Source organism: Haemorhous mexicanus, chromosome 7 (assembly GCF_027477595.1).
Source record: "Haemorhous mexicanus isolate bHaeMex1 chromosome 7, bHaeMex1.pri, whole genome shotgun sequence".
Taxonomy (NCBI): domain Eukaryota; kingdom Metazoa; phylum Chordata; class Aves; order Passeriformes; family Fringillidae; genus Haemorhous; species Haemorhous mexicanus.
The window spans coordinates 12,839,705-12,866,686 of NC_082347.1; the positions used below are offsets into that span (position 1 = coordinate 12,839,705).

The 26,982-nt window shown below is 43.9% G+C and overlaps 1 protein-coding gene and 2 long non-coding RNA genes across 4 annotated transcripts in view; 2 read left to right on the forward strand and 1 right to left on the reverse strand.

Moving 5' to 3' along the window:
* Positions 1–603: 603 nt before the first annotated feature.
* On the reverse strand, positions 604–3,718 carry ADO (2-aminoethanethiol dioxygenase). The gene has a single exon (XM_059851117.1). The coding sequence runs from the start codon at positions 3,673–3,675 to the stop codon at positions 2,932–2,934; it is 744 nt and encodes a 247-aa protein (XP_059707100.1). The 5' UTR covers positions 3,676–3,718; the 3' UTR covers positions 604–2,931.
* Positions 3,719–3,761: 43 nt separating this feature from the next.
* LOC132329741 (uncharacterized) lies at positions 3,762–6,909 on the forward strand. Of its 2 annotated transcripts, XR_009487183.1 has the most exons (4): positions 3,762–3,841; positions 4,386–4,545; positions 5,362–5,491; positions 6,645–6,909. It is a non-coding gene; the product is annotated as an uncharacterized LOC132329741 (long non-coding RNA). The 2 variants fall into 2 exon arrangements; XR_009487182.1 differs by having other exon boundaries at positions 5,362–6,909.
* Positions 6,910–16,773: 9,864 nt separating this feature from the next.
* LOC132329740 (uncharacterized) overlaps positions 16,774–26,982 on the forward strand; it is a 44,141-nt gene continuing 33,932 nt past the window's right edge. The window contains exons 1-3 of the long non-coding RNA XR_009487181.1: positions 16,774–21,691; positions 22,754–22,897; positions 23,612–23,687. This is a non-coding gene — a long non-coding RNA (uncharacterized LOC132329740). The remainder of the gene's footprint in view (positions 21,692–22,753; positions 22,898–23,611; positions 23,688–26,982) is intronic.

A 26,982-nucleotide genomic window follows, 5' to 3' on the forward strand; every position in this document is an offset into this window, starting at 1 on the left:
AGTAAGCCTTCACGTCCTTGTTTGCAGTTTTGCCACCTATTCCCACATTGTCCTGGCCCCCAAGAAACCACAGCCTGCTGCTGGAGGGATGTCATACAGAAGCTCCAGCCTCCTTAACTGCTGAGCTTCTGCAGGTACCACCACAGCGTTGGATAATCCCAGCTTGGTCACAGCCAGAGCATCTTGAGCGAAATTGGTATCTCAGCCACCCAGACACACAATCCAAGGCTCCCCCTGCACTGTCCAAACTACTGTCTCCAGCCATGCTAAAATGATATAAACAACACTGAAATTGTAAAGAGGTGAACTAAGGAAACTGCTGGTGACTAGTGTACAACTACAAGAGCACCTCACATGGCACAGTATCAATGGTCCTACACTCCTGCGTGTGCCTTACATTGAGGGCCAGCTTCAAAAGCAGCAATAGTGTACGTGCCTGGATTTGCCTGCAGGATCTGGGCTGAGAATCCAGGGCTAAGCATTGCTTCCCAAGGAAAATCCGGTCCCACTGTTCGGACTGTCAGGCAAAAGAAACTAGAGCTCGGTACCATGCTTGGCTCAAGGCTGTCATACTTGTGAAGGAAAGTAATGACTGGTCACTAGTGAGATATCCTGTATTTATTCTACAATTCAGCAATAACAGTTATTTTGCTGTTGTGAAAACACAATAACCAGACTGCAGAGAGAAGGAACGGCATTACAGACCTAAACCTTCCACTTACAGATATCCAGAACATAGGAAGTAAGTTTCAATTAGTGAGTAAGCAAGAAGTTACACAAAGAGGCTTTTAAAAAAAATGCATCTCAGGTTTTCTTTGCTATTTTTCCAGCTTTAAATACTTTGATACTAACACCTAAATTAAAAAAAAGGGAAAAAAAAGAAAAAAAAAAGGTTTTGCCATGGTTAACAGCACTCTGCGGCGTGACCATGCTGTCCTCTTCAGAAAGATGCATTAAATACTGTCCCACTGAACATCTTGACTAGGCTTTACACACGGAGGAAAAAAATAAAAAACTCAGCAGAAATACCTAAGGGGAGGATAGAGCAGATAGGATAAAAAAATGCTCACTGATGCAGTTTGTTTTTCCAGTACAGCTGTTTGCATGCACCGTGCTATCTTCTTTGTGGACTTCTGAAAAAGGATAACTGTCTTCGTTAGGCTTGGAGAGAGGTAGAAACAGGCTGTAACACAGGGAGGCATTGCCTTATAATTAATGACTACATTTGATCAAGAATTGTTAAACATTAACTAATGCTAAGCTGCAGGGGAATTCCAAGAAAAACAGGTAAGCCAGCTGCAGAAATATCAGACACCTTTAAGTGCTCAAAGAATAAATGGAAATTGCCTGAAATAATTTCTACCAATTTTTCCTTGCAAAAGAATTAATCCATGCATGCATAATGCTGACCGTATATTGCATTCATTCTTTCACAGGCCAGGAAAAAAAAAAGCAGCAATGCCATATCAGAATTATTTAAAAATTCACACATACAAGCCACTGTACAGGAAAAACAAGTCTGCTTTTATAAATACACAGAAAAGTAAAGCCAGTTGTGAAATGATTTCTGGAACAGGCTGGTACATCACTTAGGAGATTGCTAAGTCGTGTTTTCTTACTCAAATTCTCAATCAGGACTAAGATGGCCAAGGCTGCCCTGGCCTGGGTTTGTGGTATGAAGTGTGCATTAGAATGAACAGGCACAAGACCAGTCCCTGCAGCACAGATGGGGCGCTTCACCTGTAGAAAAACTCTCTTCTGTGTTAGAAAGATTGCATCCCCTGCTGTGGACAAACTGCATATCCAGACTGCTTCCATCATAGCAAGGCAAAATTGATGGTGTCTCTTCTACTCTACGTTTATTTAAAAGCCTTACGAAAAAGTAGTCTTTATAAATAGTATAAAGAGGGAAACGGCAAGGCTTCAAAAGCCCAAAGCGTTCAACATATAAAAACACAGACCACGCTTTTAAGAGAAGACATCAGGTCAAATCTTATCAGTACCTAAGGTATGCGCTGCCACATACTGAGGGTTTGCAAATACACCGTGTTTCTAGAATAGCTTCCACAACAGTGGATAGTTGTTTTTTCTCTTATGATGCCCAGTTTCTGCCACCTTCTGCTGCGTTAGAGGTTCCAAGCGAGGTTAATCAGCAGCTGTTTCCCTCTTGCTAAAGGAAGTATGCATAGATGCACTCAGTAATTCTCAGTTGCAATGGTAAGATCTTGTATATGACACTTTTAAAGAACTGTTGAAAAGTAACTCTGGACCTGACAGTGTCCATTTGGAGCAGTAATTTCCTTAACTCCAGCCCTGGGGATTGATCACTGGCATTTACTGGAGGAGCATGTCCTGGCTCAGGAGTTGCTCTGGATTTGTTATTTACTAGTACGGTACAGCTCTTCACGAGTCGCTCTGGAGACAGTCCCCAAAGACTGTAGCCAGACCAACCCCACTTCCCAAACTCAGTGGGTACAGTCCCCTGGTCCCATGGTGCCAGCTGGCTCAAGCAGTGGAAGCCCCACTGGGAAAAGCCGGGGCACCCTGTGACAATTCTTATTGCATTTACTCTCTCTTTGGAGCCTGAGCCTCCCTCCCTGATGCGTGGCCCTAACTATTTACACAGGATGCTGGAATCCGACCCTTCAGCTGAGCAGCTTAATCATGCTGCTCCCGCACATCGGCCCCAAGGGCATAAACACGTTCTGGCGCTTTATTGCCCCGACTCACGAAGCCCGCGATCAGAGGAAGGCTCTGACCCACGGCGCTCCCGCGAAGCTCCAGCCAGCACGGGACACCGCGTCCCCGCGGTGCTGCTGTCCGGCGGGCTCGGGGGGGCGGCCGGCCGGGGGGCGGCGGGTTCCCCTCTCGGCGGGGCGAGCGCACATCGTCCCTAGCGGCCGCCGCCCGGCACGGGCCGCCGGCGGCGACTCAGAGGCAGACGCGAGGCCCAGGGTAGGGCTCGCCCCCGCACCAGAAGTCGGCGGCCTGCGGGGTCTCCATCAGCCACACCTCCCGCGGCAGCGCGGGCGGCTCCGCGGCGCCCGCCGGCGGCCCCTCCAGCAGCCGGTAGTAGTGGCAGTCCCGGCCGTGCTGGGGGTCGTAGGGCGGCGCCAGGATGTCGAGAAAGGCGGCAGGCCCGTCCACAGCGTCGATTTGGTGGAGGTTGTCGGTGTGCGGCGAGAGCAGGCAGGGCGGCGAGGCGGGCGTGTACTGCTGGCGGGAGCGGAAAAGGGCGCGCAGGCACGGCCCGCCGCCAGCGGCGGGGGGCGGCGGGGCGGCGGCCGCCCCGGCGGGCAGCGTGTCCATGCAGGCGATGCGCAGCGTGCCGTACAGCACCTTCAGCATGCCATTCATGCCCGGGTGGTCGTGCAGCGGGATGCAGGCGCCGCTCCGCAGCAGAAACACGCCCATGCTGAAGTTCTCCGTCTCGCAGATGTGCATGTAGCTGACGGGAGGCACCACGCCGGCCCACGGCGGACCCCCGCCAGGCGCCGCCGCCGCGGCCGACGGCCCCCGCGGCGCCAAGTGCAAGTCCTCGGCGCGCACCTCGTCCAGCAGCTGCTGCAGGCGGTGCAGGTTCTCCCCGAAGGCTGGGCCCGCCGGGCTGCGGAAGGTGATGCGCGCCTGCCGCGCCACCCGCTGGATCAGGGAGGCCATGTTGTCCCGGGGCATGGCGGCAACGGCCCGGCCCGGCCGCGGCGGGCGGGGCCCGGCTCCGCTTCCGCCACCGCCCCCCGACCCGCCGCGCAGCCGCGCCGCCGCCGGGCACCACGGGGCTCGTAGTCTGGGCTGGGCCCCCGCCGGGGAGCGCGGAGGAAGGAGGAGGAGGGCAGCGGAGGTGAGGGGGCGCGAAGGGTCGCGAAGGGTCGCGGGGCCGGCCGGCCGGCTCCCAGAGCTTGTGGCGGCTGCCATTGAGCGCTGAGGGGAGACGGGTCGGCGGGAGCGGCCGCTGAGGGTCTGAGGGGTCCCGCTCCTCGGGGCTCTGGCACGGCTGTCCGGGGGCTGCGCTGGGGCCGGGGAAGCAATGGCAGTAAGTTGCCCTTGCCACTACTTTCCTCCCCACCACTGTGGGGGGCCGAGGAAGCACAGGAGCAACTTGTTACTTGGCTTGTAGTTAAACCGTGTAAAACTGAGCAAGGTAGTGCAAGTGCGGTGTCCTGGACGTATGGCAAATGCCCATAGACAATTCATCTTTTATCACTAACTGCTTGATATAAACACGCCGTTTGGTTAAACTTATCAGATTTGAGTTTTGTAGCACTGCCTCTCTCATTTCAGCATTGGGTCAGGGTCGTGCTGTACGGCATGTACTGTCCTTCGTGCATCTCCTTATGGTCACTTCTGTGTGTGATTGTGTCTGAATTCGTTGTCTTTAACCACAGGTGAACACCGACGAGCACACAGAGTTCCAGATGCCGATCCTCAGAGAATCCATGTGTAACAAAGGATGGATAATCTTTTGGCTCAGCTCCAGCCTGGTGGAGCCTGCATGTGGTTGTTTCAGGCTAATGTACAAAAAGGGTCCTGCATTTATTCTGCCAGGTGGTTATTTGTGTATTTGTAGCAACGATCCTATTACCTTCTTTCTAATTGGGGTGGGTGTACATAGCAGATGATGCCTAAAAATTCTTGCTTTTGAAGTCAGAAGTTAACCTGATAGTGCTGGGATTTTTTTAAACAAGGTTAGGGTCTGGTCACAGAAATATACAGGCTTGTTCCACCTTGAGCTCAATTACTTGCATGGGTGTGCGGCATTTAAGTACCATGGTAGGTCTAGGTTCTGAGAAACAGCTGAATGATATTATGTAATCAAATATGACTCCAGAGGCTGCAGCCTGCCAGGTTAAAATTTTTCATTTTAAAACCAGGTAAACCAATGTATTTTCTTGATTAAAGGCAAACTGAAGTTGTAAGATATGCATTAACCTTAAGTAGGATACACATGGCTTTACAGTATTCTTACACATTATCATAGAATGGTTTGTGTTGAAGGGGACCTTAAAAATCATCTGATTCTTGGAACGTAGCACCATCGGCAGGGATGCCACCTGCTAGATCAGGTTGTTCAGGACCCCATTAAACCGGGCTTTGGACACTGCCAGGGATGGGGCATCCACAGGATCTCTAGGCAACCTGTTAAGTGTCTCACCACCCTCACGTGAGTGATAAATACTCTACATGAATCAGAAATACAAATGTTGTGATATGTGATGGCCCAATAGAAGATGACATACTGATGCTGTAGACAAAGATGTGTCTTGGATCTTTTTTCCCAAAACGATTTCCTGTCCTCTATAAATAAATTTGGTGCACAGAGTGCAAATTCAGGTCATGGCATAGTTGCATCTCTCTCCACAGAGAAGGATGTTTGTTTGACTTGCTGCTTTCAAGTTCCACCTGAAGCTGCAGAGCACTGCAATCTTCAGCTGTTTGTTAAGTGCTGAGTGATTTGCCTGTGCCAGCGTTGGGAGCACAGGGTGAAGATGGGGTGTGTATTTCTGTACTTGGCAGGAACAGGTCTGTATGGCAGGATGCTTGGCATGAGGGGGCATTATCTCATGTGGAGAGGGAGATTCTTTATAGGTCTGTGAGCCTTCCTGCATGGGAATGAACTGCTGAGGACACTCATCGCTGTTGCATTGGGTGGCACCTGGCATTTTGTCAGAAGCAGAGGGATTGGAAGGCTCCACGTTCAGTGTGCTCTTCTGTTCAGCCCCATTTACAGGGGCAGGCAGTTTAATTGTGAAGATGTGCCCTGGAATTTTTGGCAGTACCGTTATCAGTAATAATGATAAATTCTTTATTGGCCACTTATTTGTGTCCTGCCCCAACTATTGCACTTTGCTTGCAAGTGAGTGCTGGAATACTCATTTTTGGACACATTGGTTCTTTTTCTATGCAGCACAAAAATCAGATCTTTTGTGGAAACAAATGCTTGGTATTTGTTGTACATTGTGCACTTGGAATAACTTGCAGTTGAAGGAAAGATCAGGATCCTGGAAAAGCAGGATCCTGAGTCTGAACTCAGCTTGGTCTTGCCTTGCTGAGTGGTATTAGGTGAGTTACTTGACCCTTTCACTACTTATCACTCAGTAAACCATGAATCATAAGTTCCACGTATAAGGATGTTTATTAAGACTTTAAGAACATCTTTACGTGGACAATCCTGGTGCCACATTAAGCTGGTGATGAGGTTTGTATTTTGTGTAATTGATCACCTTACAATCGCCAGTGTTTTTAACTGCTATATTGATTGACATTTCTAACAGATACAGACAAAACTATATTCATGTTCCAGTTAAATCCTGTATCACACCCACATTTTTTTCAGTGCAGTGATATTCAAATAAACCCACAAACCAACCTCATCAGAAAAGCAAACTGTCCAGCCAACTAGCAATTAAATTGACATATTTTTTCTTCTGAAAGGCCATATTCTTAACTGGCCTCTACTATCTTGAGCATATGTGAGAAAAAAAAAAAATCATGGTGTAGTTGCTTGGCCAGCTTTGGGACTTCATTGCGTTGGTCATGCAATGACCAAAGTTCAGCTGGAGGTTTTATGATACAACCAGTGAGCAGGAGGTCAGGTTCAGGTTATGGTTTTGGTCTCCTTCTGTGTTTGTTTTGTTTCTCCACAGACTGGAAGAGAACGAGAAGTGAGAAGCGTTTCAGCTGTTTTCTCCTGCCCAACCCCACTACTTTCAGTCTCCTCCCCTTTCTACCTGGACTCCAAACTGTGAACAACTTTTTGCTTCTTTGTTGCTGTTACATATTACAACTTGTGAAAAACCCTGATTAATTCTAGCTTTCTTTTAGGGGTTGCTCCCTGTATCCTCCCAATTTCTTTTGAGGGGTTAGAATTCCCTGTAGTCGTCAGATAAAACCATCTGTAGTGGACAAAAATGTCAGCTGCTTGTGTAGCAAGTTAGTGGTTACCTGTTGCTAAGTGTTGTGTCACAAGGCCAGAATGTTTTACAAGAGTCAGAGTTTGGACAGGCAGTACAGAAACCATCCTCTGTTATAATGTTGCCAACAGCTGCAGATGTGTACTTACATAGGACAAAACCCAAGAATCTCTGTCAAAGAGCATCTTTATGGAACTTTTCCTGCCACTGGATCTTCAAAGATGTGTTTTGTTTTGTTGTTTTGTTTTAATAGCTGCCACTAGTCAAGGAGCTAGATAGGAATGCTAGCCAAACGTGACTCAGATGAGAACAGGACTAAAAAGAGAGAAGACAAACAACATGTCTGTAATTTTTGCTGGCTCTCCAGTAAAGGCTTACGTAAGAGAAAGTTGGTTATCAATTATTCATCAGAGAATTTATATATCAGTAGAAACACAGGGGAGTGCTAGATATAACTGCACTGAAATCAAAAGGGGAATTAGGTTCATGTATATACCAAACATCAAGCAGATCTATGCAATATTAAGACTCCCACCCACCTTTACCACTTCTTTACTGAGATGCATCCTGCATTCCATTAACTGCTGGAGAGAGTCCAGAGGAGGCGACCAAGATGATGAGAGGGACAGAGCAACTCTCCTGCAAGGAAAGGCTAAGAGAATTGGGCTTGTTCAGCCTGGACAGTGGATGGCTTAGGGGTGACCTAATTGTGGCCTTCCAGTACCTGAAGAGAGACTGCAAGAGGGATGGAGATGGACTTTTCACTGAGGCTTGTAGTGACAGGACAAGGGGTAATGGGTTCAGTTTGAAAGAGAGTAGATTTAGAATAGATATTACAAAAAACATGTTTACTGTGGATGTGTTGAGGCCCTGCACAGGTTGCCCTGGGAGGTTGCCCTGAGTGGCTGCCCCATCCCTGGAGGTATTCAAGGCCAGGCTGAACTGGGCTCTGAGCATCCTGGTGTAGTGCAAGGTGTCTCTGCCCATGGCAGGGAAGTTGGAACTAGATGTAGATGATCTTTAAGGTCAGTCCCTACCCAGGCAATTCTGTGGTTCTATGAACCACATAATTCACCCCTTGCTGACTCTTCATGTGTTGTAGCTCCTCAGTTAAATGCACTGTTTCTACGTAAAGCACATCATTAATGGGTTTTATTGACAGTTTGCTACGGAACAGCCTAGAGCAGGAGTTGGAGTGACTCAGAGTAGGAAAGGCTGTGCAGCATGCAACTCCCTGTGCATGAATTTGCAGGAATAATGAGCCTTATTCTGATCATCTGAGTTCAGCTCCACCAACTTCATGCTTTCCACTGGTATGAATCAGGTCTGTGCTGGTGTGTCTGGTGCTGCCTGGGTTAGCCTGTGGTGATGCGTGCTGTGAGTTAGCCATGGCCATACTCCTTCTGAACTCACTGACTGTCGAGGGCCAGCCCTGGGTGTGGGGAGGAGGGAAGCTGCTCCCTTGCAGGGAAAGCCCTGCATCTCTGTGCATGTCTATTCTCTCATTATCACTGACCTCAGTGCCATATTTACTTTTACCTGCTGTGTGATAGGTGCAGTAAAAGAGCACTTTTGTCCTAGGCTAGGGTGTGATTCCACTCTCTCAGAGCCCAAGAATTGGCACTAGGTAGCAGGAGGTTGGTCACTAACTCTCAAGTCCCAGAGGGTGCCAACTGTGGGACTGCCTGTGCTTGTGCTATGCTAAGTAGTGGTCACACACCAACTCTGGAACAGCCTTGCTAGCAAGGTCTGAAGTAATCTGTGTCAGTGGCTTAAAGAGTTACTGCTGTGCCACTGAGTCACACTTGCTCATTCACAGCCTTCCTTCACTGCCAAAAATGCATCTGCAGAGTATCTTGATGCTAAGCCTTTGTTTCTCACAATCACGAGTGAGAACTGGGTGTAGTTGTCACACAGGTCAAGCCATAGTAACTTAATTGCCTTTGGTTATACATGTAACACATTATTGTAAGAACAATTTTTCAGCAAGAGAGAGAACTACTTAATTTCTTAATGACTTGGGATGAAGTTTATCCCATCAGGGATCTATATAGGGCTAATCAACAATGACAAATTTAAGAAGGAAAGAACAGCCAAAAATATTTTTCAGTTTTAAATAAATAATATATATATTTTTTTCATGGAAAGACTTAGTGTTCAGCAGCAAAAGAGGTTAATGGTAAAACTTAGTGGGTAAGGTATTTAGTGGGATAGAAATTTCTTCCGGTGCGTTTGGAGTTTGTAAGGTTTAGGTTAATTGGTAAATCAGATAAAATCATTCTCTCTCCTGTAGGTAAATGGTCTTTGTTAGACTCCATGCCTCTGTGAGGAGGAAGGAAATTTTATTCAAGTGTTGAAGCAAGTGAAGTGGACTGAGGGAAGCAGAAGAAAAAGGCCAAGAGCTGCAGAACTGTTACAGCCACCCATGCATAGCACTGATCTCTGTTTGAGAGAGCAACCAGAGTCTGTCTGCATCCAAATCAAAGAACATAAATTAAAAATCATTGGCAATTAGTAGAGAAAAATATCAAGGAAAAAGAGAAGGAAGAGATGCTAGTGTGGGTGAAATGGCAGCGAATGAGGTCAGGGGGGTGTTCCAGAGAGGAGGTGTCAAGAGGTGAGTTGGTGTGGTGCAGGGAACGAGGCAAGGAAGGAACAGGGAAGTTTGATTCCATGACATACAGCTGTTAAAGGGCACATACAAAGGCCTTTGGAAGATCAGTGCAGTGTGCAGGCTGGGCTTAGAAGTGTGGATTGAAATGATGATATAAAAATTTTAATTTCTTTAAAAATTAAGATAACAGTGATGTGTTTGAGGACAAAGTGACAAGTCACAAGTTTGGAAATGACATATCATTGCCAGAACCATGGACATGACCTTTGCTGGTTGTGGTTTAATGCTCAGAGTATTTATGTGACCACATGCCCTTTTTAGGGTGGAATAATATACCTGTCAGTAACATGCCACTTTTGCATGTGTATAACTTGGGATGATGGAGGATCCGTCACAAAGCTGTCAAGGTATAATGGCAAGCTAGTTCAGATACTAAATATCTTTATTTTACTTTTGCATGTCACAGCATAGTAACAGAAGTGTGGTAGATTTTTTTTAGAAAATTAGAATGAATTCCAGCAGAAACTGATGCAGAAACTCCATTTTTTTTTCTGAAAACTAGCTTCTACTATTTCCCATAGAAGGATCAGGGCCTAACAAGCCACACATCCTTCTTACTGTTGGTTTGGGTATTTTTTTTATCTCCAGAAAAACAAATTCTCCATGTCCCTGTGTTAAAATGATTGGAAATTAAACTTAGGGGGATCTAGCATGTGATTACTTTTTTTAGACAGGATTTTCTTCATAGCTGGATTGGACTGAGGTTTTTTTCCCTCACAAACCAGATGGTAAGTGATTCAGTACTTTTAGCAGTAGAAAAATGATTAGTTTTCTTTCCTCAGTAGTTGGTGTGAATGTACTTTTCTTTATCTATTTACATATTACATAAACACGTTTTTCCAGCATTTCTGTACATAGGTTACATTCCTGATCCTGCAGAGAGCCCTGCACACAGGAGTTGACTTGGCTCATGTAGAACTATTTGCATGGAACTTATGACACTGTTGTAGCTGTATTTGTATCTTTATTTGTGTACTTAAATTTACAGCACTGTATGAGGATGCCAACACAATTTTAAGTCCACAAAACAATTGTGTAACATTGCACATATTGCTTTCTTTTCACCTAACAAAGTCTCTGATCTCTTCTGCTGTGTTCCTGTTGTAGGCTGTAGGTCCTTGTGGCTTTTGAGTTCTGCTAAAAGCTTTGTCCTTATTATACAGTGTAAGTTCTTCCTGGTGTGCAGGGGGAGTGAGGTCCTCATTCATGTAACCTTTTGTACTTGTACTGGTGCTTCTCCCTTTGGAAGGGATTGCAGTAACAGTGGCAAATATTTGGGACAATATTAAAAAAATCACATGAGTACTTGATTTATCAAGGTTATCTGCATCTATATTTGTTGGTGTCTACATAATGCTAAATAGAACATATGTGTAACCCTTATATGCTGTGTCAGCATACGGGTGTTCGAGGCAGAAGGCTCTGCAGCTGTTACTAGACTTACACTCTAGGCAGATACTGTATTACAGTATCCAGTCACTCATTCTCTGTACAAGAAGGTGCAAGTAAAGTTGTCCAAGCAGCCTGACTGATGTCCTTTCCAAGCAGTTAAAAGTTGTTTTGTAAATTTGCTGTGCTTTTACCCTAGCTTTACCTGGGAATTAAAATGTTGAATACATAGTCTCTTACTGCTGCTTTATTGAGATGATAATACTCCATTTCAAACACAGTGACCAGGTTCTCTGTTTACAAATCTGGCTGTGCACACTTGGAACACAATTATCTGATTCTCTTCTTGGTTCCTGCCTCATGTAGGTATGCTCTGGTTGAGTCACTGGGGGATTGTGCACAGAGGAGCTGGCTTGCCCCTTGCCTTGTTTTCCAGGCTTACCAGAGAGCTGAAACCCACTTATTAGCATTTTTTCTTGAAAAATGTGACAACCTTCTGCTTCCATGTATTCTAATAGGGAAAAAAAGACATGTGAATTAGCATCAGAGATACTGTGCTGTGACACGTCAAGTTTTTCCCTTAATAATATTAAATTATTCAGTGGAAGGGTGTCAGAAGGAGCTCCTTGAAACTAGCACTATTTATTTGGCATGGATCAGTAGTCAAGCTGGGGTGATTCAGTGTGCCTTGTATTTGTGAAATAAGTTACTTTTCCCTTTATGCAAGGGGAAGTATTTGGGGGAGTTTGCCTCTCAGGCTGTGTGCTCACACAAGGTGGCAGAAAACTGTGTCTGCAGGGCACATAGTCCTGCAGGATGGTGCTGCATGGGGTGCTGTGTGCCTCCAGTTTGAGGTCAGACTGCCTGATGGGAAGAACAAGAGCTTGTTCAGCCACAGCTCTGTATGTATTGCATTCCAAGGGTTGTACCTTCATTAACCTCATCATGGTCACAAATGCTCACATTTCTTATAACTGGGAATTGCTTTATTACATTACCAAAAAGAAATAGAAGCACAAAGCAATGGTTATGCACTTCCAAACACTGTGTCTGTAGAAAAGCAGAGCAGTGACTCCTAACCCAGCTGTTGTGGGCATGCAGAGCAGTGCAATTAAGATTTCTGTTCTCTCAGGTTGGCTGTGCATGCTCTTGTGCTCATTGTAATTGACTGACTGGCAGCAGCATTTTTGTTTCCCAGTGTACTTGTCCTGGTGCCCACTGGCACCCAGCTGCCCATCCCTCACTTTCCAGGTGTTACACCATGGCTGTGACATGTATAGCTAGCAGAGGGGGTCCAGGAAGTTAAACCAGGGCGATCTATCAGTCAGGAAGAATGAGCAAAATTTGCCCTCAGTGTGGAGGGCACTGAAGAAACAGTGTTGGAGACCAGTTATCTGTTGACTCCTTTGGGTTCCAGGGAGTAAATACTGTGGAGAAAACTTGGCTCAAAGCTTTGAGGACCAAGTAATTGATGTAAGCCCTGGGTTACATAGGACATAAGCATGCTTTTATAAGTACTGGAAATACTGAGGAGAGTTTCTTCTGGTTTCAGTTCATAATAGGGAATGTTGTGTACAGTTTGTTTGCTTGATTGGTTCATTTTATTGTGTGTAAATACACTGTAGAAAGAAATTTGCCTTTTGTTCAGTGGTACTCAGCTAGTGTGCCTCTGGTAAATCCAGTGAATTAAGGGAATAAGTAATGTGCTCTGGTCTGTCACTGAAACAAAGTCCATTTAAAATTGAGGCCACGAGGGCTATGGTGAGGCTGCAGAACAGTTAGAAGTAGTGAGCAGAACTGGTGGACTGTGCCACAGAACAGAAACCTTCAGGTCACATGTGCCACAGGCACACAACTCACTGGTGATGTGAGCTGCCTCAGTGAAAAAGGGGTGGTGCTCTCCCATGTATAGTAAGAAAGTCTGGCTCCACTGATCTTAATGAAAATGACAAAGTTTTTTGCACTGGGACAAATGAGAGCAGAATCTGGCCAACTGTTAATAGCTTTTTGTATTGGAGGCTGAAATAAAGTGGCTGTGCATGCAAATAATTGTGTAAGCACGACTTCTGAATGACTCCTAAAAGAAGAATTCAATATTTAATTGTTGGAAATACAAACTGTTTGGCACAAATTTCCTGGTTTGGCTGAGCTATACTTGACCTGTGACAGAGAGAGCAAAGGTGATTTTAAGTCCTGGGATCCCAAGGGACCAGTGTGTAATGGAACTCAAGTCAGAGTCAGTGTGTTGACTGCTTTGTAATTACAGATGCTTATTTTGTGTACAAAGCCAGTTGATTCATTATCTTTTATTTCCATTATCTCATCTCAATCTTTATGTGTGAATCTGAGCTATTTGTGTTCAAGGGAATGGCTTATAGCTAGAATTAAAAAAAGGGGCTTGATAACAAAAAGTCAGTTGTTCTGATATAAAGATGTTCTGATGTAATCAAAATGATGAAATTGGTTAAATCTATCTGCAGAAACAAAACTTTGTGAGAAGTCTAAAAAGTTCAAAATAACCTTTCTTCTACTCCATGACCTGCATTTCTTGCAGTATTTTGACCCATGCCTTGGAACAAGGATAGTTTAGCTCTTAGAATATAAGAGACAATTAGAATAGCCATGATGCTGTAGCTTAACACTCTGTAACTCTTCAGCTGTGCTTCAGGAACCAGCTGAACTCTCTGCTCTTTATGCAGAAGTCATGTGCTGAAGATGGCTTAAGCCATCTTCATTTTGTTAAATTCTTAACCTGTGGTAATCTCACCATAAGTTATCAGCCATCCTTATGCCTAGAAATGTGGCCATCCTATTTGAAACTGGAGAGCAGAGAATGTTTTTCCTCGAGCTAAGATCTGTAAGTGCTTTCAGCTTTCAAAGAGCCTCCAGTATTTGATAAAGTAAGTTTTACTTGCACAAGCTAAATATTGCCACTTCTAAGTACAAGTCTTGATGGTGTGGAGAGATGTAAAATTTTTTTGGGATACAAGTGTGAGCCCAGAGTTGACGGGGTATATTTGAAAATAGTTCCTGGCAGAAGTTACACTGGCTGAGAATCAGGTGCTCACACTCATTCCAGTTGACATCAGTGGAAGATGACACATGAAGTGAAAGTCCTGTGTGGCCTTTAAGCTTCTGGTCCTGTGGTACATGAGGTTTAATAATACACAGAAGAAAGGAAACGTTCACTTTTCCAGGTAATTGTTACAGAAGGGGTGTCTGATCTATTTCAGTCTCCTCTGTCTGGGTAATGTCTCCATGACTTTAGTGAAGTGCTGTGCATGCCCAACAAGGAGGCTTTTTGGATGGAATTTTTAATGCAGGACCCATTAACTGATGATAGTGGATAATTTTGAAAGAGATGAGTACAGCACTTGCTGCTCACTTAGATCATAGAAATAACTTGAGGGAATATGTTCACCAAACTGGGATGTTCTCTAAAATACTTTCTAACAGGTTACTTATGATTCTGTACGCCAAAAGCAGTAGCTTTTTCTCGAAACCAAAGAGAAAATTAGATTATCTTCTTTTTTAATTGTATGAGGAGTAAATGTGAAAATTGTTTGGGTTACGTGGATATTATGTAAGGGTCACCGGTGGAAAATCAGGCCCAGTGCTTTGTGTGTTTGTCTAAAGCAAGTGGCATTTCCATTTTGTTTTTCAAGACCCCTGAGGTCTTGCCTGCAACTGTATCAAGAATATAGTCACTCATTCTCCACCACACAGAAAAATCACTCAGTCAAGTTTCCTGTTGGTGTGTGTCCTCCCTTTGGCTGTTTGTTATTTTAGATGCAGCTCTGTAGGACACAAACTGTCGGTCAGTGCACCAGAGCCTGTGGGCAGTGCTGAAATAAAGAGAGCAGCTTTCCTTCCACTCTGCTGCTTCATGTAACTGAGGGCTGAGCTGGAGGGCTGGTGGTTTGCTTTTCTAGGTGAAGCCAGGGAAGCAGATGGATTGCATGAGGAGTCCTGCATCGCTCTGGCTGGCTCTGAGTGTGGCTGGAAACATCAGAAATCCCAGAGCGTCTCAGCTCTCAGCCCTGTCTGTGTGTCCTACAGCACCAGTCTCCAGGGAACTGAGGTTACTAGATTGGAGGATATGAGTTGCATAAAAAAGTCCCAGTCCCCAGGAGTTTAGGAGTGATAGCAGAATAAATACTTATTACTTGCTTTCATGTTACATGGCATGGGACTTGCTCTTCCTTGCAGATGACTTCTCCAGTGCTGTTTGGATGTGCCTGCTGCTCTGTGATTGCTCCTAAAGCCTTGATTTGACAGCAGCCTCTGGCATGCTGTGGGCCACCAGATCTGCATAGCAACAGACCCGCCAGTCTTCCTGCAGAGAGTTAAAGGAATTTTGGAGGAAATAAGTGAGTCAAAAATTTGCCATTCTCTTCTGTGGCAATTCCCTGGATTCAAAGTGTCCCTCGTCTCTGGCAGAGGTGGGCAGCAGGCTGGGGAGGAAAGCAACACGAGTTTTATTGTCTTAATGCTTGCAGCTGCTGATGTCAGGTGCTTTAAGTGTAGGTTTTTGAGAGAAGAGTTGTAGGTGAGGGAGAAGCATCTCTGTTAAGTCAGCTGGAGGGATAGTACTTTGACCTCTTGGTACATAGAGCAGGCTGAGGAGAAGGAATAAGATTAAAAGAAAGAAAATCCTCTTAATCTGGGTGATGCCCGCTTGTCATTGTCAGTTCGGTAGTTATGTAGCTGCAAGCCTCCTGCTGCCTGCTGTGCAAGGAGCAGATCATTAATTAAAAGACGTGGCAGAGTGCAGCATGCTTAGGGCTTTGAGGTGCTGACAAGCTAATATCGCCCAGCACAACTGCAGAGAGCATGTCCAACATGAGGTACGGTTCTAAGAACCATAAAACCTGTTACCCAGTGTGTCATCCTTGAAGACATGTAGCATACATGCTGAAACCTAAAACTTCCTTGCTCTGTGCCTCCCTAGCAGTCTCATATGTGTATCCAGCTTCTCCTTAGTGTGAGCCACAAGGCAAGAATCTGTGTAACACGGGTTGGTAGAACTTTGGGGTTCCCTAGGCCACCTGGCTGTGCACCAGTCCTGTGCCTTTTGACTGAAGAAGTACTGGAGCACCTGGATAATGATGCTGGGCATGGCAAAGGGTAGAAGCAGGTGTACTGCTGAGGTGTATAAATGCCTGGCAAGACTGAGTGCCTTTTCTGAGATTCAGAGATGTGGGTCAGAGAGCGTGGGACTGAGTTAGGTAAGAGAATGTGAGAACACACTCACTATATGGCTGCTAAACAAGGAGCAGGAAAGGATTTAACTGGTTTTGGCTTGAGGGATTAAGCAAGAAGTGATGGATCAGATAGAAAAGAATCTGGTTGGACTGTGGTATAATTTGTACAATACTCTCAGCATGCAGTTTATGCCAGATCAGATTGTAAATGTTCAGTAGTGTTTACAAGCATCTGATCATCACTGCCCAGACAATTTTCCTCCTCTTATTTGTCATACACACTTGCAGATTTAATACTTTTATTCTGGAAAATACAACACTTCACTGTCCTGTGAAACAATGCATTTCTTCTTCCATTCTCATGAAGATGTCATGCAATGATAACACTTCCTACTGAGGGAGTGGTGAATCATTTTGTTGGTGTTCACAAATCTCTTCTTTGCTAATAGTTTCTGCACCAGTCTTAATACAATTTTCAAAAGCAAAATCATAATGTCAGGGACATTTTTTTTAAACTTTTTGTTAAAAAGACAATCCTGCCATTATTTGTTGCATACCATACTGAACCCAAGCTCTCAGCATGCTGCTGAAATGCTCTCCCAAATATATTTGTGTAGCTCAAGGTATTGACACCTATCCAGTCAATTCCTCTACAGTAGTGGGAAGCATGCTCACAACACGGTGGGAGACAGAGGGCACGTATTTGTTGCATAGGCTCAGGTGGGTGGTCTGAAAATTAAAGTTTAAAGCTCTCCTGTGGATCTGGTAACCTCTTGCATGGGAGCAGAAGCACTCTGAGCTGTCATGGCTGGGTGTGCAAAGGCTCTTCTACTAGTTGGGAGCCTCTGATATTTTATTGTCTGCCTAGGAGGTGTGACTGGTTGTTCATCTTCATCAGTTTTGCACCTCAAATGGTGTGAAGAAGGTGGAAATCAGGAGTAAGCAGGTCCCTCAGAACTGTGATGTCCTGGGAAGAGGAGATGGCAGAAGAACGCTGTGGAAGAGATGGCAGAAGAAAGCTGTTAGGTTGTAGTGAGGCAATGTTCCTTTGACGTCTTGTGCACTGGCAAAGGTCTTTTCCTGGGGAAGAAGGAGTTGCTTGTGGTGTGAATATGATCCTGTGAAGGTAAGGGCACTTATTCTTTATTAGTTTTTTTATTCCTAGGTTTATTCTTGGCCAAACCTGAAGCTTCTTGAGTTGTCTTTAAGACAGCACTAATCTTCTGGCAACTGCAGAGTCAGGGAATTAATTGCAGGAGAAGCACAAATGCGCATTTCCTTGTTTGCTGGGCCAGGCATCCCTCGGTCCCACAGATCCCGCCCGTTTCTCCAAGCGCGCACGCGGCGTGCTCCAGCAAAGCCCACTGCTGCCCTTGGAGGGCGTTTCCTCGTTGTTTGTACTGCCCCTCGCGCCTTTCCTTTTCTCTCTGATACATCGCACATTGCCAGCTGGTATTTGTAACATGTTCCGTAGAATTCTAAAATGAAACTTCTTTGGAGGAGGTCAGCACGCTGTGCGGGACACATCCTGTGTGTGGGCTGCATCTGACAGATTCCTGTCGCTGTTATCCAACAGGCCTGTCAGAAACGACAGCACCTGCCCGTGGACTGCCCTAACACAGCAATACCAGCCAAAGCAAGAAGTGTTAATAGTATTGTTTGCCCCTGTGGGCTCGTATTTGTAGTCTCTCCGCAGTAGGAGAGAGGCAGTGTAAATATCTGGATGGATAGTTACTTGTTTTGGAATAATGATACCCGGCACCATTCAGTTCTGAGCAGTCAATGTACAATTATTGCAGTAGGAAACAGCACAGAAGGTTGCTTAAGAGTTTTTCAGTTATCTGTGACTTTGCTACCCACAGACAGGTAAAGAGGTAACTTACCTAAAAGTTTTGTCATTCTGGAAATAGTGCCAAAGATCAGATCTTCCTGATCCATTGCTGGGAAGATCTGTTCTCACACTTATGCCTACATGCTAGAGATTTTTCTGTTACATTTCTTTTTTGTGATGGATGAAATCACTTTTTTATATGATTATGTAAGGTCGTTTGACTCCTGCCTGTGTTGAAGCAGTTAGTGCATTTGACATGTTATTAGCACTCTACAGCAGTGCCCAATAGGGGTTCTCAAAACAGCCTTTGCTTCACCCTCTCTCTTAGCTTATCTGCATTCCAAGCCACTTAATTTTCCATGTGGTCCACTGTTAGCCTCCCATTACAAATTATCTGATCTCAACTCACAGCCTAATTTTTCTTACTATATTCAGTGGAACTACTGACCACTGAGTTTAGCAGATCCAGGTTGCTGTTATACCTGTGAGAATTTACTGGTTCCATTATTTCTGCTTATTTTGTAAGTTTTGCAAGGCTTTTTGGTTCCCTGCTGCCTTGATTTCAAATACGTGACCTTGAAATCAGTTGATTTGAACATGTCTTTCGTTTTCATTTGCAGTCCCTAGAGGATTGTACTTGCAGAATTACCTAACTGTGCTGAATTAAGAGCCAGAGCCCAGTTGAAATTCCCAGACCAAAGGATATGATAGTCTCTAGTAACCTTGGTGCTTTTCTTATGCTTTTTTCTAAACAATGCCTTTTTGCCTTGTATATGATCAGTGATTTTGAAAAAAAGTAGTTCCTTAGTTGCCTATTACAATTTAAGAAAATAGTTGTCCTCTTCCTGCTTATGTGCACACTTTTTCCTTCCTTTGGTGTTGATAAATTGATCATCTCTTTCCATTATGTTATGGGAAAACATTGAATAGACATAATTTTATAGACAAAGTAAGGGAAAATCTAACAACTTGGTATGTGTAAGTATGGCAAAATTGGCAAATACGAAGTGCAGGCCAACAGCTAAGGAGAAGAAGGGAAGAGTTACAGACACTAAATAAAGACAGGATGAGGCAAGAGGAAGGACAGGGGATACTTGGCAAGAGAGCCCCAATGATTTGGGTCAGCTTTACTCCCATTGAATTTGAGTGTTATCCCAAATATATTGAGATAGGACATCCAAAGCCTTCCCAGAGGGGGAGATCTTAGCCCAGAGAGCATCATGGGATAGGGCTCAGAGCACGGAGGAGAAAAGGAGACATGCAAGGACAAAAGGAGTGAGAAAAGCAGAGTGAGTGAGTAGGGAGGAAGAAAAGCAGAGGAGTCTGGAGCAGCCTGAGATAGGACGTTGTAAAGCCAAATTGGGATCTGTGGATGCCATGGGACAGAGAGAGAGAAACAGCAAGCGTTTCTCACAGTAGCTTGTGAGAAGTTTTAGGGAGCTGGGAAGATGTGATAACTTGTTGCCTATAAACAAGTAGCAGGTGGTGTTTTTTTACTTTATTTTTCTGTTCCTCTCAAGGACAGTGCGTGAGAAAGATGTTTCTGTTAGTTAGCCAATAGAATAGAATCTATCGTACCACTCTATAAAAACCGCGCGGTTCTTTTGAATAAAGCCTTCTTTGCCTTTGCTATGGTCCTGCCTCTTGCCTGTTCCTGCCCCGACCTCGGCCCAAGAGTGACAGGGATCTTGAGCACACAACTTGAATTTGACCTGAAAGTAGAGAGGATGACAGCATTTCTGCCCTGTGTTAGGTCTGCATTCAGAATTTCAAGCTTTGTTTTGCCTCTGGAGTCCTCAGTCTTGCTCAGTCCCATTAGAGCGGGGGTGGGCAAGTCGGGTTTTAGTGACAGTGAGTTTCCATCCTTGGGCACCTGCACCAGTCATGCCTGGTAAATGTTACTGGGGGGAACTAACAGCAGCTTTTTGGAGAGCAGCACTGATACCACAGTCATGTTTTCCCCAGCTAAGCACAGGGGCTGTGTGGAGAGCTGTGTTTGATGGCACCTGGGGCAGCAGAAGGGCACAGAGGTTATTTCTGCTACTTGCATGTCTGCTGGAGAAGGTGGAGGTGTCCCTGTGCCATACTGGTAATACAACAAACTGCTGTGAAAGCTCTGATTAGAAGATGAAGTATGATGCTATAAATAAGGTAACTTACTGACTGAAGAAAAACTAATAATGAGATGAACAATTAGCTTATCTTTCACCTTCCTAGATACTTTAAGAGCTAAAGATTTAGAATTAATCTAGAAGAAGCTGGAGAATTAATTTGAAGCTGCTTAAGGCTGATTTATGGTACTCTTCTGGAGGAAGAGACTTACTTGAAATTAGCTTAATTCTCACTTTATTATTGTTACTAGTCAAATTAATTGCTGTCTTTGTCAGAGACCATAAACCCTCAAAAATCTGATAATATTTACTTAGTTGTTTTTATTTCTTGGAAGGTGAAGATGTGTAAAAAAACCCAGGAACTTTGGTGGCAGTTTTTTAGAATGAAGAATCTTCGTAATATACATTAATCTATAGAACATAATTTGAAATCTTGTGCCTTTTGACGTTTGCACTTGTTCTACTTGTGTTTTGTCTCTTTTTTCCAGTCACGATTTCAAAAATGTCGGAGTAGCCACAACAGAGCATTTATCCTGTTCCCACCTGTGCTCTGTGATGTGCAAAAATAATGTTAGTACGCAGAGATCTTGACTTCCTCTTGAATGCATCTGGATGATTTTATTATGCAGTCCACTGTGCCTGTGATCTATCTGAGAGCAGCTGGTGATGAGCATTGCCAAGATATTGGACTGGGCTGCTGATCATTTTGTGTATTTCAGAAAACTTGAAAAACAAGATTCATGAAACAACACTCATACACCACAGCCTCACCACAAAGACCTTAGGGTGGCCATGGCTGTACAAAGTATCTTAACCAGCCATCTTTCACCCTTTCACAAATCTTTTCTTTTTGAAGGTAACTGTGGGTGGTCTTCTTTTGTCCAATTTCTGTAAATTTGGTACATAATTTTCTAGTTATGCAGCTGATTCTTGTGTTTATGTGAATGGCTATTTAAAAAAAGGAAAGATCAGATGTTTGTTGTTTCATTTCAACATAAATCAAACTTTGTACTCACATAGCAATTCTAGTTTAGTCCCAGGAATAGCTTTAGTATTGCTAAGTGTCTGGAGAGTATTGACTACAGAGACATGATTTTAAGCAGGCTATAATAGTTTCTACAGCTGTTAACAGTTCTCAGAAGAAAGGCAGTATTATTCATCGGTATTTAAAATGTGCATGACTTGCATTGCACAGAAGTCAAATTGGGAGAATGTCAGAATTTTTTTTTTCTGAAATTCTGCCAGGAAAGTCTTCAATAACTGGAGAAATTCTTTTCACTAGTGAAATCAACATGCAGCACATTGTGTTATTATACTTGCTTATAGCTCACCATGAAAGTTGTCTTTGTATGCGTGGATGTACGGCTTGTACTGTTTTGTTTTTATTTATTCTGCATTCTTTATTATAATGTTCTTTCCTTTTTTTCCAGACCAGAAAGATTGTTATTGAGCCTTCTACAAAGCTGAAATAATGCTGTGTGTTAAAAAAATGTTAACAATTCTAAGAAGTTATAAAAATTTATAAGTTGACTGAATACTTTGGAAATTTCTGCATATTTTAATATAAATAGGTAATGCAAATGTTTGTTCTTTGCATTTAGAGGTGGGTCTCTGTTTTCTAAAGGTCTTGTATATAAATTTGATTCTTACAATTACATTAGAACAAAACCAGTATTTTTTTCAGATTGTATAATAGGAAAAATCTATTTGCTAAAGACACAGAACATACATGGTTATCTCTGAATGTCAGATAGTCATGAAATTCAACATAAATAGCATCAGTTGTTTGAATGACTTCATTAAGTGCATTTAGGGGACTGCCTCTTGCAGTCAGCTGAGGTCCTTCCATTCAGTTCTGTGTGTCCTGGGTTAGCCCACAAAGAGAGGCTGCAGTTAATGGAGAGAGAAAAGGATATGATTTCTCTATAGGTAATGTGAAGATTCAGATTGTGCTGGTGGAACTCATATAGAAGTTTAGTCACATGAAATCTAAGAAATCTCAGAAAATTATGTTACTTCAGATTAATTTGGCGTTAGTGATGAATTTAAGATTTATTCGTAGCTAAAATCATAATAACAGGACAAGTGAGTCCAAAAGGAAGAGTAGAAATAGGCAAAAGGGAAGAGGTGAGTGACAGAATACTGGCAGATGGCAAGGACCTAAACGATGACAATTCTAATGACTAGTCCAAAAATATAACAGTATAAATGCTATAATGCTATAATATCACAGTATAAATGCAAAAATATAACAATATAAATGCTATGATCCACTGGAGGGGCTGGCTGGGTAAATGTCTGAAAAGACAGGCATCAAGCTGTTTTTTTTGGAGGATACTTCAAGGCAATTTCTCCACGAGTGATGGTAGTAGGAGCTAGGAGTTGACCTGGAGAGCTGCACTCTGCTGAGCTCCCCTGGCCCACACACCATGTGAGGCCTGTGTGCCTTGCCTGTGCTGCTGGGGTACCTCTTCCAGCTTAGTTCTATCTGAAAGGAATCTGCTCTGTGCTTGGGGGCTGCACAGTTAGTGGGGCATTCTGGCTTCAGAAGCACACTGCTACTCCAAACTTGAACACCAGTCTAATAGGAGGGGGCAGAGGGAGTACTCAAAATGTACTGTTTCATGTTACAGGTGCTGGCAGCACAAGGAGCTGAGAGCAGTGGAAGTCCAGAGGTCCAGGGCACCAGAGGAGGTCACCAGGAGCTGTCATGCCTTATAGGCCCTGCAAGAAAGAGAAAGGGAAAATGATTCATTGTTTGATGCAAGCCTCTGTAGGTAAAGTTGGTGCATATCTGAAGTCTACTGTGATTTAGTATTTCAGAATGGATTGCCTTCTGACATATTGCCTGTGAAATTTTGATAGGGCTAGAAGCATTTTGTAGCACCAGCTCCATTAAGTGTGCAAAACTAATGCACAACAGGCTTTTGACTGTGCTGGTTTTATATATATTTTTCTCAAGCCATCCTGGAACATGCTTTGCTGAGTTGGAAGGCTTCCATGGTCATTGACACCAGTGCTATGAAACAACATTGCTGCTAGCTGGCAGTTTACTCTGTAGAAAGATGCTTATAATTTTCAAAGAATGCTTTCCAAATGGAATCACTATGTTAAATGAACCCTTTGAAGCTTACACTCACAAAACTGAATTCAGTTCAGGAGAGTGTTGATTTTTCAGTCTTTTGTGAGTCACTTTCCACTGTAACATTCTCTGGAATCATTCATTTTTGGGTGTTTAAGATGACTGATTGGTAATGTGGAGTTATAGATTCAGAGGTATTTCCATGTTCCCTGTCAATGTGCCACTTCATACCATATTCTCACAGAGACTGTTATATAAAAGTACCATTTTTCAGAGCGGGGGCACAGAGAGAATAAATGATGGAGATAAGTCTGTGTAAGGAAATATGTTGCAGAACTGCTGATCCTATGTTTCCTCATGTTGCAATATTTAGCCTTTGGACTAGCTCTCTTGTTCTGTTGTTCTGCAGCACAGGTTCATCCCCTTTGTGCTGCAGCTCTTGGTCACTCCATCCAGCATGGACAAAAAGGCTGCACAGCATTCAGGTGAGTCTGGAAGCTGATAGGATTCTTGGATTTAGTGACAGCATTATGTCAAATAATGTGATGGTTAGCTGAGACAAATGTATTTAGTGCCTAAGTATAGTGTGTTTCAGTATGCCAGTACTTTGGAAACAAGGAAAGTAAAAAATGTATGGTGAGCTTGTCAAGAGCTGTTCTTCCTACAAGCACTGGCCACAGCACTGCCTTTTAAAGTTTGCTGAAATGATTTGCTGGTAAGATTTTGGCTTGTGAAAGGTGATGAAATGCACCGGTACAACACAGACATCGTTACTAGATCCTATCAGCAGCTGTGAATACACATTTTAACAATGTTAAGATTTCCCAGGCCTCTTTCAAAATGGCTGTATGCCTCCCTAAATGTGCCTATTATCTGTCCAAGAGCAGTTGTCTTTAATTGCTTCTGAGCAATATTTCCTCTAGTTATCTGAGAGGTTCCAAGGCAATCCAGAGAAGTCTGAATGGATTTCTACTTAGAAACTGGCCATATTCAATCTGTAAAGTATGTAGATTTTTTTCCCTTTGGGAAGACTGAAGAGGGCAATAGGTGCAGGATGTGGAGGGAAGAGGCAGTGCTCTGACCCTACAGCATTTCTGCATGTTGAGTCAGGGAGTGACATTTAAACAATTCTCACTGCACCCAATATGAAAAACTGTGGTGCAGATCAAATTGCTGGCTGTGCTCTGAGAGAGATGAAGAGGAAAAAGTTCAAGGCATCTGTCAATAGGTAGCCTCTTTTATGTTTTAGGTATTGGAGCAGCTTACCAGCAAGCCAAATGGGTCTTGAGGGTCTTTTTTTTCTTTTTTTCTTCTTTTCTTTCTTTGAAGTAATGAATGGCTCCGGACTTTCCATCTTTAGAGCTGGTGGTTTCCACACCACAGTGATTCAGCCAGCATGAACTCTTGACCAAATCCCAGTTTGTTTCCTGGTTTTGTTTTTCTAAAATATTTTACATTTAGCGGGGCATAAAGGCCTCCCTACTATGTGACAGAGTAAGAAGGAGAGCAGTGGTCCTTCTACTGGCTAGCTCTCTAAGGACAGCTCACTGTTCTTCTGAAAACTTTGCAACTCAGCAGTTAAAAGGAATCACTGAATTTTGACTGAAATGCAGACTGAATTCTTACATGCTCCTGTCTTTTTGATGCTGTGTTTTTATGTGGAATTTCCTTTGAGGGTTAATAAGGTCTGATTTTCATTTGAGAAATATGATCTGCCTGAAATGCTCTAAGTTTAATCAGTGTTTTATTGCATGGGAAAGACATGTACATTTGTCTACTTGCAAGATAAATAGATTAGTATTGCCAATGATTTCAGGGTATAGGTTGTTAACATGGAAGGCCCTGTTCCTTTGCCTTGCTGGATGTGTTTTGGTGACTGAATTCTCTGGGCTGCCCTGTTTAGGGAATATGCTTGTGGCTATCCCTGTTACCTTATAAGTAGTAGGCTCAGTAAGGACTTAGAATAGCTTGGCTGTGGAGTTTTAAACACCAAGAGAGAGATGATAGACAGGAAATCTATAGCCTGGGAAAGCTACAAATGAAAGAAATTATACTCTGAAGATTCAAACTTTTAAGTGTTAACTGACTTTCAGACTTTCATGCTTTGCAAAATCAGGCATTTCACTGAAGGAAAGCTTTCCAGGCTGCTTTTGAGAAACCTGGTGTTTGCTTCAGGTGACAGAGAATATTGCTAAATTGACTTATTGAAAAGGATCCTTCAGGATACAATGCTGTCACTGTATTAGGGTGGTATGGCCACAGGTGGGACTTAGTTGACACCTGAGCCAGCACAGGAGCTGTTCAAGCAGTGCATTGTCCCAGATTCGTCAAGGCATAAATGCTCTGCTCCATCATGGCCGCACTGTCCCTCCCAGGGAAAGGGAGTTTCCAGAGAAAGAGCCCAGGCCTTGTGTGATCCAAGCTGGTCACCCTAGCCTACTGAGGACCAAATCCCCATCCTGAGGACCCTGGTGAAGCTGGGACCATACCAGCTGCTTTTTCTTGGCTCCTGCCAAAGGCCTCTGGCTGCCTGTTCGGCTCTGTGTAAAAGCATCTCCCAGCCAAGAAAGTGTGAATAATCTTGCTCAGCCTCTTGGCATTTCTTGGCATGGAGTTAACCTTATGACTCTGAAGGAGGTTTCAAAGGACATGCATTAACCCAGGGAGCCAGTGGTTCTAGGGGTGAGTGAGGCATGAAGGATCAGAGCATGGTTAGGTAGGTTGATAGGTAGGAAACTGGTAAGAGAAACCACCTCTGCACGAGGATGAGGAGTTACTGCTCCCCCTGAGGGTCAGGGGTGAGTAGGTAAAGAAATGTGGACCTTCATATGTGGAACTGAAGTGGGGAAGGGAGAAGCCAGGGGCTGGGGTATGGAAGTCTGACATGAGGCTGGGACAGATCCAGGGGTTTAAAAAGATATTGAGAGAGATGACTGGAGGGGGCCTTGGGGTCCTTGGTTGAAAGAAGGGCACTTGCAGGACTACAATACAATATATACTATTCAGTACCCACCTGCCCCTACAAGCAGGAGAGAGATTCCTGTGTGGGTCTGCAGTTTTGAAAGCATCTATTTATTTTGTATACCTCCATGATTAGGAGGCAAATTTAGGGCTTATCTACTTGGGGAAATCCCTGTAAAATAGGTTGGGTGTGAATTTACAGCCTACTTAAGACCCAGAATAAATGCAGTGTAAATTCACACTTCAGCTTACTTCACAGGAGCTCCCCCGCAGAAACAAACCCTCAGAGTCACCTCTGTACCTCAGTCTGGTGCTAAAAGTGAGTGGAAGCTTTTCAAAATGTGGGCCTCCAGTTCCATTTTTATAGCTGGGTTTTTCTGTCTCCTGGGGCTTTTTGCAGCTGCTGTAAATCACTGTTGCTCTGCTGAGGTTGGAGAAGCTGGGCCAGTTTGCACTGCTCAGGATCTGCCCCTTTGCCTCAAGTAACCTTTTGTTATCAATTGGCCAGAGGGTATTTTCCTTTTTACTGGCTTCATTATTAAGCTTGTTCATTCACTCCCACCACTACCGATGTCTTTTTTTCTATTTTTCTCCCTGTGAATTTTATGTTGTGTCTTTCCTCCCATGTAATTTCCTAATAGTGAACTAGTGACAGAGTGGGCTGCTGGTATTTAAGCTTGTGGCTGGAGAGGTCAGGGTGTTTTTGATACAGACAAATACTCCATTACAGTAAACTCACAGAAAGTTTCCTTTTCAACCTGAAAGGAGAAGGAAATGCACTCTCCACCAATGGGCTTTCAAGAATTACTTCTGTGAGCT